Raw genomic sequence first — 16,490 nt, forward strand, 5'->3', positions numbered from 1 at the left:
TAAAAAAAAAATAATAATGGCCCTCACTTCATAGAATTATCGTATTGTGAAGGTTAATGAGATAAAACGTGTAAAGCGTTTAGCAATGCACCTAGCACATAACTGAACTAAATGATCGTAATTAAAATTCTTAGGCTCCCTGTGTGTGGCTCATGTCACGTGTAAGAAACTAGTACACAACGAGAAGGTTATACTAGACAAGGACTGCTGGTTTGGCAGGCAATCATAGCTTCAAAACGTGTAAGATTCCCTGGGATTTAATGACGGTACACTTAATCTCTACCACTCAATATCAATCAATAGGAGACAACACTTCAAGCATATGAAAACAGATACCCATTCCAAATCTCTCTCTTCCGACTCTATCTCAAAATGAACAAAACCGAATATTCATTTATTTCAAAATGAATAAAATACAAGACTAAGCGACCCAGCAAAAAAGGGCTCAGTCCCGCCCTTTCAGGAGTAACCAGGGAGACCACAACGCCTCGCAGACGCTTCTAGTTTGAGTTAACGGAAGGGACCTTACAGGCGAGCACAGAGCCACCGGCGACGTGGGTGGCCAACACCCGCCTTTAAAATCACTGGATGATCGGTCGGCCTCGCAAGGGTCCTCCCCCACCATGCCTCCACCCCCAGGGCCCGGGGCCAAGACTCCTTGTAAACCCCCAGCTCCCTGCCGCAGCTGCCTCAACAGGCGCGCGGCGGGCAGCCTGCTACGTCACGTCGGCGCCGCACCACTTGGCAGGCCCCCTTCTCCACCTCCTCCCCCCGGCGCCCTCGCCGCTTTCTGGAAGGTTCGTGAAGGCCGTGGGTGCGTTCCGTTATTCTGCGGCCGTCCGGAATCCGGCTCCATCCGTCCTCCCCAAGCCCACGCAGACCCAGCCGACCTTGCCATGCCGGAGAACGTGGCTCCCCGGAGCGGGGCCCCCGCCGGGGCTGCCGGCGGCCGCAACAAAAGCGCCTATCAGGACCGTGACAAGCCGGCCCAGATCCGCTTCAGCAACATCTCCGCGGCCAAAGGTATCGCTCCCAGGGTCTGACCTGCGGCCGTGCGGGGTCGAGTTCTGTCTGCACTGTCATTCTGATCTTGGGTTGCCAAGGCACATTTTCTGTTCCTTGAGATGATCTCGTCTTTCCAGTGATAGATGGAAAGATCCCTCTTTGGAGGGATCTGTGCTGTTTTTTGCCGGTAATTCCCAGTGCCTAGTATGGAGACCTTTGGACTGGCCCCATTCTGGGTCTCAGACGCCCGTAAGTTTTCATCCTCGGTCGCTCATCACACTCCAGTAGAAAGCAGCCGAGGCCCGCACGTGCGGCTGCAGTCCTTTGGGATCTGACACAAGAGCCCTGTCGCTTATCTCCTTATTGGTTCCATTGGTAGAATGTTGTTTGCATAATTCATTTTAGTTTTCTTGCCCTTGAAAAGTACCATTTAAGTAAGCTCTTGGCGCAAGTAATGAAACGAATTGAGAACTTAGTGCTTATATTGGGGCGGGGACCTTTGTATTGCGCTGTGGGAAAGACTTAACCGTCCTGTTCGGGAATATGGAAAGATCTAGGCTGTGCTTTTATGTTCTCCCTGTATGTGCAACGAAACACAAACAAGTCTAGAAATATGGACAGTTTGTTGGCGTTTTCGTTTTATAGAATATTTTGGTGTATGGTAGAAATGAAGACCTGAGTTACAATTCTCTCGGTGGCTTTCGACCTCTAGCCAGGGTTTTCTCCCCCGTAAAATTGAGGCTTTTCTTTTTAGAGTTGTGAGAATTAAGAATAGTCGAGTTGAGATAGAAGAATCTGGAAGGAAAAATGAGAACAAAGGCTTAGAGATGTTACCTAGTGTGTATTGAATATTGAAACACAGTGAGCATTCCATCACGGCATAAAGTGCATGAAGCGAGAGGTGAGATTGGAAGGGTAAAATGGGGCCAATATTGAAGGGTCGGTGAGCAGAGGCTACATGAATTATCTGTGAACCTGACCTTGAAGAGAACTCAGAACAGAGACTACTAGTCTTTCCAAGTCAGACAAAACTCAACAAACTTGATCGAGGAAAGTTGCTTTAGTTAGGTGCATTTTCGGTTTAATTCAGGGAGCCAGTTTTTTATTTAGATGTTACCCAAAAAATGCCCCCCCACCCACCCAGATTGTTTGATAATGTGAAAAAAAAGTCTAGTATTATTCAGCATGAGTCATTTAACAGACTGTACTGTGTGCCACACAGTATGTTAAACATCTGACAGTTTTGGAAATGTAAGCAGTCTAAAAAATCTTTTATTTTTTTTTGGATAATGTGTGTGTTATCTAACTTTTTGCAGGTGAATGTCAGAGCCTTTTTTTTTTTTTTTTTTTTTTTTTTTGCCTTTTTTTAAATAGCCCCAGCGTGGGGCTTGAACCCGCTACTCTGAGATTAAAGTCACATATTCTCCATACGGAGCCAGCCAGGTGTCCTGAATGTGAGGGCATTCTTAAAGTGAATTGGTCTGCTTGTAGAATCATGGCCATGTGGGTACACTACAGTAGCCTGAAAACGTAATATTGACTGGATAATTAGGAACAGCAGCCTAAAATTACAAAATAAAATTTTAAATTATAGCAAATATTTTCTCTAAAGATCTTTATCATTCACACAATAAAGGAGGAAGTATTATGCTGGTTGTGGCGTATACAATGATTAGGTCACAATCTCAGCCTTGTGTATATGGGGTGAGGTGGTAGGTGAGGAAGGGGAAGGCCTAATTATTTGTCTTAGGCTTGTCAAAGAAAAGGGGATTTGACTTGACTGTTCATCACATCTAATTTTTCTTAGAAAATAGTAAATGGACTATTAAAACAAACATCCTTAGGGACAAATAATAAGTAACTTTGGAACAGTAGACTGTATATCCAGATATATTTCAAGTATCCACTTTTTTTTTTTTAAACGTTTATTTATTTTTGAGACAGACAGACAGCATGAACGGGGGAGGGTCAGAGGGAGGGAGACACAGAATCCGAAACAGGCTCCAGGCTCTGAGCTGTCAGCACAGAGCCCGACGCGGGGCTCGAACTCATGGACCGTGAGATCATGACCTGAGCCAAAGTCGTCCGCTTAACCGACTGAGCCACCCAGGCGCCCCAGATATATTTCATAATGTATTGATGATGACTGAAAGCTGGGGTTTTAGTTTTGGGTTTTTGTTTGGGTTAAGATTTGGGCTCTTTGTTTTGGTTTATTTGGTGACAGGGTTGGAAGGTGTCCAAAGGGTATTTTACCGTGGGCCATATATATATACTGGCCTCACGTTAGCGGACAAAACTCTTTGCCCTCAGAAATTACTGTTTAGGTAGGAGAGACAGAATAGACAAATAAATGGAATTATATAGCATATTAGGAAGTCTTAAGGAATGGAGAAAATACAGTCTTCATTCAGACTACATTGTATTTATTTTGATATTTAGGGAAAGATTAGGTAAATTTTTAAAATGTATTCTGCCATAGGTAGGGCACAAAGTTATTTACAGTGACTTGTACCAACAAAAGATGAAATGTCATACAATTAAAGGAATTACTGTTTCCAGTAGATTATTATTAGACAGTGAATTTTCTTTAGTGGACACAGTATAAACAGTTGTATACCATATCCTAATAAGGACAAAATGATCATTTGAAAGGAGAAATACTTCATGGGTTTTTTTGTTTGTTTTTGTTTTAAGAGCCTTGATTTTTTCCTTCTGTTTACAGCTGTTGCTGATGCTATTAGAACAAGCCTTGGACCAAAAGGAATGGATAAAATGGTAAAAACTTGAACTGTTTGTTACAGATTGAGTGCTATTGTCCACACTGCAAAATCTCAGTAGAGGGTTAGGATGTGCTGCTTAAAAAATAAAAAGTATTAGAAAAGTACTTTGAAAGTTTAGAAGAATAACAGATTGCTTTGGAGTGAGTAGGACTTAACTATAATTCATATTTTATTTGACGCTTTTAACATTGAAAGTATGTCTGCCAGAGTAGTTCTCTGTTGTTTTGTTACATGGAAAGTACAGTAAGGCTATAGCTATGAGCGCTTGAGTTCAGTGTTTTCTTATTGGTAAATAACTGTGACCCTCTATGGGTCTGTAGAATTTCACTTGTTCTTCCAGCAAGAGAATACTGCTAAGTTGAGAATACCAAGAAATAAGTTACTATTTCAACTGTGAGAAGTGTGTACATTATGTTCTTGATGCTATCTTTTTTGGAGATCCATAGTGTCATTTGTTACTATGGATATGAACCCAGGAATAATAGTAATTATATCCAGTGTCTAGATTCCTTCACTTCGAACAAACAAAAAAAAAGCTAGAGTAAAGCCAAGTATTGCACTTGTAAAGTTAAGCTGTTGCTGTATATTCTTAAGTCAGTATACTAACATAAGGGAAGAGAATTTAAAATTAAGCACAGTTGTAAGCTATGTAAACATAAATTAACTTCTCTAAGAAGTTTTAAAGTTAGAGCTTTTAGGGTGTCATAGTGCTGGGTAAAGAAAACAAAATTTTTGAAGTACAGTGTTTTCAAAAAACAAAACTTTCCAGATTCAAGATGGAAAAGGCGATGTGACCATTACAAATGATGGTGCCACCATTCTGAAACAAATGCAGGTGTTACATCCAGCAGCCAGAATGGTAAGTATAATTTTAGATGAGTGGGTTTTTTAAGTGTATTGCTTGATATTTATAAAGAGTTAAATTTGTTTCTTTGATCACATTGTATTTAAGCATTGTGAATTTATTTTCTTTAGGTTAAGCAGGCATGTTTTTAGGATGCATTGTGTGCCTAGCATTGTGCTCTTCATTGCAAGGTTGTAATAAAACATGAATCTCCTTGTCCACAGGAATGTGCCAGGTAGTTGAGGAAAAAGGAGATAAAAACATGAAATGCCGTGAATTATTAGCTCAGTGGGTGTTAGTTGGAAGGGAGCAATGTAATCTTAATTGTGTGCAAAATAAATCACATGTCTAAACTTTACACTGGTGTTTATTAGAAATAATTACCAATTCAGCTAAGTGTGATGATTCCAGTGTCAAGTGAGAAGACACCATATCTTTGAAAAGAAATTCCATCAAAAAGTTACGTTTAATTATGTAAAGTTGACTTTTGAAGTGAATCAGATTCTACTTACACAGAGTCATTTCAGATAAGCTTCCAGAGGACTCCAAACTGACACTTGTGTCATCTAGAATGCTGCATTTTTTTTAGCTTCCAAGTCTACAACATTATTTATGCTTTCCGACAGGAACTTTTTTAATAGCTGGGGAGAAAAAATTTACAACCCATAGTCTGAACCAGAAATCATAATACAGCTTCTTATAGAGAGTATACCTAAGCAGAATTTTTTGTGTCACAGATATATCAATCATTTTAAAATGAAACCCAAGAAGTCAAAAATTTTGTTGAATCTTAGAGTGTTGATAATAGTAGTCAAGTTGTTTGTGACACTGATCGGAAAGCCATTCGTTTTATATTTCTGTTAGATGTTACTGGGTCCTCACATTTCTCATTGAGCAACTTAGCATGTTCTGTTTCCTTAGCTGGTGGAGCTATCTAAGGCGCAAGATATAGAAGCAGGAGATGGCACCACATCAGTGGTCATCATTGCTGGCTCTCTCTTAGATTCCTGTACCAAGCTTCTTCAGAAAGGTAGGTAGGACTTGGGACATGTTTTATCCCTAAATAAAGGGCAAAAAATACTAAGTAATAGGAGATATGATAGTTGATTTGGAATAATGAATCTTATTAGGAATTTTTAGGTTAAATTTTGCTTGGTTTATCATATGAATAAGAAATTTTTTTTTTCTTTCTTACTTTTTTTTAAACCAAGCTTTATTTTGAATGAAACTTGATAGAATTTTGCTTTTCTAAAATAAGTTGTGGTGGTGTTACTAATCTTAGGCTCTAAATGAGAATGGTGATTTGGGAGAGATTGTATAGGTTCTTCTACTGGTAAATAGTGCTTAATCATAGTAGTGACTCTCCAGTCACTTATTCTACTTCTTAGAATTGTGATGTTTTGAAAAGTATATAATTTGGCTTCAGTCTTAAAGTATCATGAGTGGAGCATTGATCTGTTCCAAATTAAATGGAAATAAATTATTAGCCATAATAGCAGCTAAAGTTGTTCAGACTATTTTATTTATAACTGAAGCCTCAGTTTATTTATTTATTTATTTATTTTTGTTTCTTTATTTTTGAGAGACAGAGCACAAGCAGGGGAGGAGCAGAGAGAGAGGGAGACAGAATCTGCAACAGGCTCCAGGCTCTGAGCTGTCAGCACAGAGCCCGACGTGAGGCTCGAACTCATAAACCATGAGGCCGTTGACCTGAGCCAAAGTCAGATGCTTAACTGTCTGAGCCACTCAGGCGCCCCATGAAGCCTCAGTTTAGGTAATTTAAAAAATATGTCTGCTTTGGGGTGCCTCGGTGGCTTTGTCAGTTAAGCATCCAACTCTTGATTTCAACTCCGGTCATGATCTCATGGTTTGTGAGATCAAGCCCCACATCAGGCTCTGCTGACAGCATGGAGCCTGCTTGGGATTCTGTCTTGCTCTCTCTGCCCCTCCCCTGCTTACACGTGCTCTTGTGCTCTCTTTATCCCTCTTCACTCTCTCTCAAAATAAACTTTCAAGAAAAATTTAAAATTATGACTGCTTTGGGGGCGCCTGGGTGGCGCAGTCGGTTAAGCGTCCGACTTCAGCCAGGTCACGATCTCGCGGTCTGTGAGTTCGAGCCCCGCGTCAGGCTCTGGGCTGATGGCTCGGAGCCTGGAGCCTGTTTCCGATTCTGTGTCTCCCTCTCTCTCTGCCCCTCCCCCGTTCATGCTCTGTCTCTCTCTGTCCCAAAAACTAAATAAAAAACGTTGAAAAAAAAATTAAAAAAATAAAATAAAATTATGACTGCTTTGAAATTATAATGACTGGAAAGTTTCTTTTTTTTTTTTTTTTTTTTTTTGAAAGTTTCTGTTTTTAATATGTGTCATATATGTAGTTCATGTGTTATAATAATGAAATTTTAACAAACAGGGATTCATCCGACCATCATTTCTGAGTCATTCCAGAAGGCTTTGGAAAAGGGTATTGAAATCTTGACTGACATGTCTAGACCTGTGGAACTGAGTGACAGAGAAACTTTATTAAATAGTGCTACCACTTCATTGAACTCAAAGGTGAGTCCAGTACTAAGGGATCGTTGTAAAATCACATTTTAAAGTTTAAGAATTGCAACTCTTACATTGTGATTTTTGATGTTAAACAGCTCATAAATGTCAGGTCTGGAGTGTCTAGATAACTGAAGTAATTTGTACAACTAAATTAGTTAAAGTCAAATTTCCTCCTTCAAAGCTTTCAAATAAATTGTATCCCCATTTTACATATGGGGAAATAGATGCAGTGAAGTTAAGTAACTAACCCAAGACCTGTCAGTAAGAGGTAGGTTGAGGGGCACCTGAATGGCTGAGTCAGGTAAGTGTCCGACTTCAGCTTTGGTCATGATTGTTGAGTTTGAGCCCCCAAATCAGGCTCTCTGCTATCAGCACAGAGCCTGTTTTGGATCCTCTGTCCCTCTCTGTTTCTGCCCCTCCCCCACTCATGCTTGCTCTCCTAAATAAGTAAAAAATAAGGGGTAAGTTGAGATTGGAACCAAGGACAGGTTTGCCGATCCATAGTCCCTCTTACCTAATAATCAATGCTGCTTTTTTTTAGTTTTCAAATTTAAAGCATTGATTTTTTTTTTTTTAATTTTTTTAATGTTTGTTTATTTTTGACAGAGAGACAGAGCATGAGCGGGGGAGGGGCAGAGAGAGGGAGACACAGAATCCAAAGTAGGCTTCAGGCTCTGAGCTGTCAGCACAGAGCCCTACGCGGGGCTCGAACTTACAGAACGCGAGATCATGATCTGAGCTGAAGTCAGACGCTCAACCAACTGAGCCACCCAGGTGCCCCAAGCATTGATTTTTTTTTCTAAGAATTTCTTGTGCATTTAATATTAATTGTTTTCTGTCACATTCTCTTCATCCCTCCTGTATTTTCCCCTTTTTTTCATCAGCTTTATATCAATACATTCATTTTATTTCAATGTTACATGGGGAGCTAGTGTTAGTCACATACATGATACTGTTAAATGTCCACAGTTGTAACACAGAATAGTGTGGTTACAGGCATTGGTCATAGAGTCTAGAATACTTGGGTTTAGTGCTGGGTTCATCACTAAACTAAGCTGTGTGACTCTTCAAATTTCTTCATCTGAAGATTGAATGAGTATATAAATAAGGGCTAAGATCATTTTAGATAAGAATTGTCTGCATAAAGTTAACTTGGTTTTTGGATTTCCTATAGAATTATTAGTAATTCAGACAGTCCGTTTACTAAATTAATAAAACAGGAAAGCAAGCAGACACATTTTGTGCCCTTGGTGACTGACAACATGAGTGGACAAGACAGTTTATATGGAATGTTGTCTTCGTGTTCCCACTCTTCCTTTGCAACCCAAGAAAAGTGGTTAAGATTACTTCTTGAATATCTTTGTCATTAAAGAACTAGGATTTTTTTCTGTTGTGAAGTTGATTTTATTATTATTTTTTTAATTCTAGGTTGTCTCTCAGTATTCAAGTCTGCTTTCTCCAATGAGTGTAAATGCAGTGATGAAAGTGATTGACCCAGCCACTGCTACTAGCGTGGATCTGAGGGACATTAAAATAGTTAAGAAACTTGGGTAAGCATGTCTAATTTTAACTTTAGTAAAAATAAGGGGTACCTCAGTGGCTCACTCGGTTAAGCATCTGTCTCTTGATTTCGGCTCAGATCATGATCTTATGGTTCATGAGTTCAAGCCTATGTTGAGGACATCAGCACAGAGCCTGGTTGGGATTCTCCTGTCTCCCTCTCTCTGCTCCTCCCTCAGTTGCTTTCAAAAATAAATAAGCTTTTTAAAGAAAAATTAATTTTAAGAACTTGTATTAATATGGGAATCTCAAGAGTTTGTTTATATCCTTTTACGATGGCAAGGCAGTAGTGTGATCAGAGTTCAGGAATGGGGCACTAATAAATGATACCTGTTTTATTCGACTGATGATTTTTAATCTATTAGTGATCTATTTTTTTAATAGTTATTTCTCCCAGATTTTATTTGGCTCACTGTATTTTTTTTAATGTTTATTTTGAGAGAGGGAGTGGGAGAGAGGCAGAGAGAAAATCCCAGGCAAGCTCCATGTTCAGCATGGAGCCTGACATGGGTCCTCGATCTCATGACTGTGAAATCATGACCTGATACCACATCAAGAGCCCGTCGCTCAACCAACTGAGCCACCCAGGTGTGCCCTGATTGCCAATCTGTTAAACTTAACAAATTTCCGCCTGTTAACTGTCGTCTTCTTGTTTCCTTTTCTCTTAGTGGGACAATTGATGACTGTGAGCTGGTAGAAGGGCTGGTACTTACTCAAAAGGTGGCAAATTCTGGCATAACCAGAGTTGAAAAGGCTAAGATTGGGCTTATTCAATTTTGCTTATCTGCTCCCAAAACTGATGTAAGTAAGAACCAAATGCAATTGGTTCCTTGTTCACGTGTTTTGACTTTTTAATAGCTCAGACTTTTGTTTGTTAATACAAAAACAGAAAATACACTGGTAATAAAAACCATAGGTTTCAAAAGAATTTGTGAGATTGAGGGTGCCTGGGTGGCTCAATCGATGAAGCATCCAACTTCAGCTCAGGTCAAGATCTTGTGGTTCTTGAGTTTGAGCCCCGAATCAGGCTTTGCTATCAGCGCAGAGCCCATTTTGGATCCTCTGTTTCTCCCCCACTCTCCTTGTCTCATAAAAATAAAATACTAAAAAAAAAAAAAAAAAAAAGTTAGTGAAATTGAGACAAAAGTAGAAATTGTTGATGACAGACATGACAAATCTGTAGCTTCAATTGACATTGAACTAAGCGTTGACTTCATAGATAAGGCAAATAGCAATAGAGGCTATGTATGAAATAGGTTATGGAAAAGTTACAGTGTAAGTAGAATTTCTAAATTCTTTCTAGGTTTCTGAGAAACCTCCACCCACCCTATAGCAGCAGACAGATCTTTTGTCCTATATTAGCACAAATGAAACTAAACCAGGTTACTGTTTATACTCTAAAGAAATGTTTTTAAAGGTGTTTTCATATCTTTTCGTCATAAGTGTTATTTCCAAAAGTGGGTGGTTGAGCTTGTCACTTCTCTCAGGTTTGTTTACAGTGTATTGCATTACACATTTTTAATCCTGTGTTTCCCAAAAGTTTAACCCATAGAAAAATTAATTTTGTTTTATACACCACTGATTAACAAGATTTGTCCCTGGTACCTCCTTTCAGCATGCCAGTTTTGTTTGTGTTTGTTTGTTTTAATAAGCCATAGAGTAAAAAAGATGCAACTGAAATTATTTCAGGAATGCATATATCTGTATGAAGAAAATTGACATATTCAGGAAATAGGATAATCATTTCACAGTTACCAAAAATGTACTTGCAAAAAATACAAGACAGCAAGGTGTATAGATAAAAGTTAAAGACCTGAGTTAATGTTGGTTTTCATCTTCCTAGATCTTTTCTGGGTGTGACAGTATGATATCTTACTTGGTATGATTTTGGTTGAAGATACATGATACATGATATTTGCATTAAAAGTTTGTCTTTCTCACTAAAAAAAATTAAAGGCAAAAAAAAAAACTCTTATAAGGCAATTTATTATTATGTTATTCTTTTTCTCAACAGATGGATAATCAAATAGTAGTTTCTGACTATGTCCAGATGGACCGAGTGCTGCGGGAGGAGAGAGCCTATATTCTAAATTTAGTGAAGCAAATTAAAAAAACAGGATGTAATGTCCTTCTCATACAGAAGTCTATTCTGAGGTGTGGAGCTATTTCTTTTGTTCACTTTTTTATTTTTTTAATGTTTATTTTTGAGAGAAAGTGTGTGAGAAGGAGAGGTGCAGAGCGAGACAGGATCCGAAGCAGACTCCATGCTGATGGCAGCACAAGGTGGGGGCTCAGACTCACAAACCATGAGATCATGACCTGAGCTGAAGTCCAGGACTCAAAACGACTGAGCAACCCAGGCGACCCTCTTTTATTCACTTTTTTTTTTCCTTAATCTTTTGTTCACTTTTTAATGACATTTATTTTTGATCCCTTATAGCAATTGTTTAAGAAACATTCAAAGTGAGTAAACCACTGGAAATCTAGGATGAAACTGCATTGGTGGGACAGCACTGTATTCTGATAATCCTCTAAACTAGGTTCTCTTCCCATTGTGATGATTTAAATATGTGGGATATACAGTTGACCCTTGAACAACTTAGGTTTGAATTGTGTGGGTCCACTTATATATGGATTTTTTTTTTTTTTTTTTTTTTTATTACATTGCTGTCAGGTGTATTTTCCTCGTGGCTTTTTAAAGTTTTATTTAAGTAATCTCGGGGTGCCTGGGTGGCTCAGTCGGTTAGGCATCCGACTTCAGCTCAGGTCATGATCTCACAGTTCGTGGGTTTGAGCCCCGTGTCTGGCTCTGACAGCTCAGAGCCTGGAGCCAGCTTTGGATTCTGTGTCTCATTCTCTGCCCCTTCCTCGCTTGTGCTCTGTCTCTCTTTCTCTCTCAAAAATAAACAAACATTAAAAAAAAATTTTTTTTTTTTAATTAAAGTTTCATTTAAGTAATCTCTACACCCGATGTGGGGCTCAAACTCATGACCCTGAGATCAAGAGTTGCATGTTCTTCTGACTGAGCCAGCCAGGCACCTCTCCTCGTCATTTTCTTAACGTTTTCTTTCCTCTATTTTTATCATAAGAATACAGCATAGGGGTGCCTGGATGGCTTAGTCAACTTGGCATCGGACTCTTGATTTCAGCCTGGGTTGTGAGCTTAACAGTTCGTGGGTTTGAGCTCCACATCGGGCTCTGTGCTAACAGGGCAGAGCCTGCTTAGGATTCTCTCTCTTATCTTTATCCCTCTCCTTGCTTGCACGCGCGCTCTCTCTCTCTCTCTCTCAGATATTTAAAAAGAATACAACATCTGCTATGTGTAACATGCAAAATATCGATTAAGTGTTTATGTTATCCATAAGGCTCTGATCTTTGGGTTATTAGTAATTAAGTTTTGGGGAAGTCAGGGCATCTGGGTGGCTCATTCAGTTGAGTGTCCGTCTCTTGATTTTGGCTCAGGTCATGATTCCAGGGTTGTGAGATCAAGCCCTGCATCAGTCTCCGCGCTGAGTGTGGAGCCTGCTTGAGATTCTCCCTCCCTCCCTCCCTCTCTCTACCTGCCCCCCTCCCCTTCTCCTGTGTGCTCTCTCTAAAAAAGGGCAGGAGGAGTCAAAAGTTGTATGCAAATTTCGGGGGGTGTCTGGGCAGCTTAGTCGATTAAGTGTCCAACTCTTGCTATCAACTCAGGTCATGATCTCATAGTTCATTAGTTTGAGCCCTGCATCATGCTCCGTGCTGACAGTGCAGAGTCTGCTTGGTATTCTCCCTGCCCCTACACAGCTCCCCCCCCCAATAAATAAATAAGCTTTAAAAAATCTTTTAAAAAAATGACAAAAAGCAGTTGAATGGCAAAGTGGTTTTTATTTCAACCTAGCATTGATATAATCCCTGGTTTGTATTTCAGAGATGCTCTTAGTGATCTTGCATTACATTTCCTGAACAAAATGAAGATTATGGTGGTTAAGGATATTGAAAGAGAAGACATTGAATTCATTTGTAAGGTAAAATATTCCTAGCATCTGTGTGAAAATACTGTCTTAATCAAATGTCTTAATTTGTGGATTTGATTTTTTTTCCCAGACAATTGGAACCAAGCCAGTTGCTCATATTGACCAGTTCACTGCTGACATGCTGGGATCAGCTGAGTTAGCTGAGGAGGTCAATTTAAATGGTTCTGGCAAACTGCTCAAGGTAACAGTATTATAATAAAGCTTTTTATCTATCTGGATTTTTTGTTTTCACCCTTATTTCAAATACCTAATTTGGAGTTTGTTTACTAAAGATTACAGGCTGTGCAAGCCCTGGAAAAACAGTTACAATTGTTGTTCGTGGCTCTAACAAATTGGTGATTGAAGAAGCTGAGCGTTCCATTCATGATGCTCTATGTGTTATTCGCTGTTTAGTGAAGAAGAGGTAATAGAAGTTACTGAGTAATATTTTGAGTATTAAATTTCTTCACTTTGACTTTTTAAGGTATAAATAGTAAGTTATTAAGAATAGCTTTCGGGGCGCCTGGGTGGCGCAGTCGGTTGAGCGTCCGACTTCAGCCGGGTCACGATCTCGCGGTCCGTGAGTTCGAGCCCCGCGTCGGGCTCTGGGCCGATGGCTCGGAGCCTGGAGCCTGTTTCGGATTCTGTGTCTCCCTCTCTCTCTGCCCCTCCCCCGTTCATGCTCTGTCTCTCTCTGTCCCAAAAATAAATAAAAAACGTTGAAAAAAAAAATTTTTTTAAAAAGAATAGCTTTCTGTTGGATAAAATAAGCTAAAAATGTATTTGTGAATTTCAGAGCTCTTATTGCAGGAGGTGGTGCTCCAGAGATAGAATTGGCCCTACGGTTAACTGAATATTCACGAACATTGAGTGGCATGGAATCCTACTGCGTTCGTGCTTTTGCAGATGCTATGGAAGTCATTCCATCTACACTAGCTGAAAATGCTGGCTTGAATCCCATTTCTACAGTAACAGAACTAAGAAACCGCCATGCCCAAGGAGAAAAAACTACTGGCATTAATGTCCGAAAGGTAATAATTTAGTCTCTTAATTATTGCAGAAAATGTTGATTAAAATGTTAAAAGCTTCATAATCATCTATTGAATGAAAAGCATTCTAATGAAAAGTAATCTTGGATTTTGGGGCACCTGGCTGGCTTAGAAGAGAACGTGACTCTTGATCTCTGAATCGTAAGTTTGAGCCCCACATTGGGTGTAGAGATTAACTTTTTTAAAAAATAATCTTGGGGGGCGCCTGGGTGGCGCAGTCGGTTAAGCGTCCGACTTCAGCCAGGTCACGATCTCGCGGTCCGTGAGTTCGAGCCCCGCGTCAGGCTCTGGGCTGATGGCTCGGAGCCTGGAGCCTGTTTCCGATTCTGTGTCTCCCTCTCTCTCTGCCCCTCCCCCGTTCATGCTCTGTCTCTCTCTGTCCCAAAAATAAATTTAAAACGTTGAAAAAAAAAATTTTTTTTTAAAAAAAAATAATAATCTTGGATTTAAGTATGAGATCTGCATGTTAGTTAATTTAGGCCATTGAGTAAGAATGAAGATGATGCCTTAACTGAAAAGTATTAAGTATTTGGTACTTATGGATTGTGTGACTGTTAGTGAATTAATTGGCCTGTGTTTCACTTTCCTCAGTTGTAAAAACAAAGACAGTTAATAGTTTCTTCAAAAGCCTGTTGTGAGGATTGAACGTATTACCAACTAGAAAGCTTTTACTAAGTTGCCTAGCATAAACACTGTAAATGTTAACCATTGCTGCCGTTGTGGCCAGCAGCCAAGTATGGTTATATAGGGTAAATACAACAGTAATAATTGCCCTTTTTGTATTAATGTCTCCTTTTATTGAAGAGACAAATTAATATATAATGGAAAAACAACTGTGAAGATCCAAGGTAATATTTTTGGAATGATACAAAACTCCAAAGGAAGGGCACTGCCTGGTTAGGGGAAACTTCATGAAGACACATCTTTGGTAGGGAATGAGATTTTAGGTGGAAAAGCAAATGGTTTACAGGTGAAAGGGACCGGGAAGTGACTCATTTTTGTCTTGTGGGTTATATGTTGGTGATACACTGGAATTTAACTTTAGGAAGCTTAGATAAGAGCTAGAATTTGCCTTTGAGTATTGGGGCAGATATGTGGGAGGGGGGTTGTTTTCCAATAGTTGGGAGCTACTAATTTTTTTTTTTTTTTTTTTTTTTTAAACCAAGAAGCTAAGATGATGTAAAAGTATTTTAAGGGGGAAAGACTGGAGGCACGGTGGCCTGCTATGGCCATCGTAAATTAATGCAGTAATCCTGAGAGAAAGGGGACCGAAATAGTGGCAATAACAATTTAAAAGTAGGGTTTAAGAGAGATGTAAAGGAAGAGCAGACCAGATTTGGCCAGATTAGGATTCAGGGATGGTTTAAGCATTAAAGATCTTACAGTTTTTAATTAGTATGATTAATTTTTGCCCAGATAATAGTTATTTTGGGATTAGGATTGGGGGGATCTAGCATTAATTTAGTTTTTCCAAATTTTAGTTAAGTACAACCTACAATACAGAGAAGAGTTTAGTAGGGAATATTTTACTTTTGACTAGGGCAAGGGAAAATGAGGTTTAAAAGGCCTTATTAAGTCAAACTTGTAACAGTGTAGTTGGTGATGTAAGTAATAATTATACTAAAAGCAATCTGTGCTATTTGGCAGGGTGGTATTTCCAACATTCTGGAGGAATTGGTTGTCCAGCCTCTGTTGGTTTCAGTCAGTGCACTGACTCTAGCAACTGAAACTGTCCGGAGCATTCTGAAAATTGATGATGTGGTAAGTATAAATAGATTGTGGATTTCCCTATAAGGTCAAAAAGGCATATTTTTAAAAGAGTTTTGGGAGGGGAGCAGGGTGGTAAATGATACTTTGTTGGTCCTCAGGTGGTAACAGTTCATACTTTTACAGTCTTTTCTCACTTGTAAAAATAGGAGTGATTTGGTAGTTGCCCTAAACCAGTGTTAAAATTTTATCATTACAAGTTGTGGAACTCAGGTTTTTTTCTTGTCAGGTAAACACTCGGTAATCAAGTAACACTGGCCAACTGGCACCATCACAGCCACTAACAGTGTGTCTGGAGTGGAAGATCTCCTTGCTGTTTGGAAGATTGTTTTCCTCTACAAATTCCCAGGCTTGGTCTTCCAGTTGGCACTTGCTTGAAATTGTATTGACATAATTAAAGTATTAAATGTTTGGTTTCAAAAGGCAGATTAATTTATCGTCCCTTCTACCCCCAACAGTCTGTTACTTCTGATATTCTTGACAAACCTGTAGAAGAAGAGAAAATGAATTCACATTCACTTATGGGTTCGTTTAGGTCTCAATCCTGGGTACTTTAAGTTTGTTTTAAACAAGTTTTGAGAATTTTAAATGGCCCAGTATGCTCATCACCCTGATAAATCCCCATTTACACAAAAATATCAAAGCCCTGTATATGCTGTTCTAAAAGAGAACAGTGTAAGAAGATACAAAGTGAAAAATGAAAAGTCCCTTTACCCTATCATCCTAATCCCTTCCTCCAAGAATATAACCATTATTGCGAAAATTGGAATTCCTTTTACAAATAAAACTGTATGCATATATGTATCAAATCTTATTTATACATAGGGGTTCATAATGTCATTTCTTCAGTGGTTTACAATATCTTTATTGCCTCTGTCCTGATCCAAGCATCATCTCTTGCCATGAGCCATGTAAAATCTCCGAATTAAATTAGTCTCTGTCCTTGC

The 16,490-nt window shown here is 39.2% G+C and overlaps 1 protein-coding gene across 1 annotated transcript; it reads left to right on the forward strand.

Moving 5' to 3' along the window:
- Window positions 1–756: 756 nt before the first annotated feature.
- Window positions 757–16,490, forward strand: CCT4 (chaperonin containing TCP1 subunit 4). The gene is made up of 14 exons (XM_058683971.1): window positions 757–1,023; window positions 3,728–3,780; window positions 4,555–4,644; window positions 5,551–5,659; window positions 7,039–7,181; window positions 8,604–8,725; window positions 9,404–9,536; window positions 10,750–10,889; window positions 12,643–12,739; window positions 12,819–12,929; window positions 13,021–13,151; window positions 13,524–13,758; window positions 15,424–15,537; window positions 15,773–16,490. The coding sequence occupies exons 1-14, from the start codon at window positions 897–899 to the stop codon at window positions 15,785–15,787; spliced, it is 1,620 nt and encodes a 539-aa protein (XP_058539954.1). The 5' UTR covers window positions 757–896; the 3' UTR covers window positions 15,788–16,490.

The sequence above is a fragment of the Neofelis nebulosa genome, chromosome 9 (assembly GCF_028018385.1).
Source record: "Neofelis nebulosa isolate mNeoNeb1 chromosome 9, mNeoNeb1.pri, whole genome shotgun sequence".
In the NCBI taxonomy this organism is placed as follows: domain Eukaryota; kingdom Metazoa; phylum Chordata; class Mammalia; order Carnivora; family Felidae; genus Neofelis; species Neofelis nebulosa.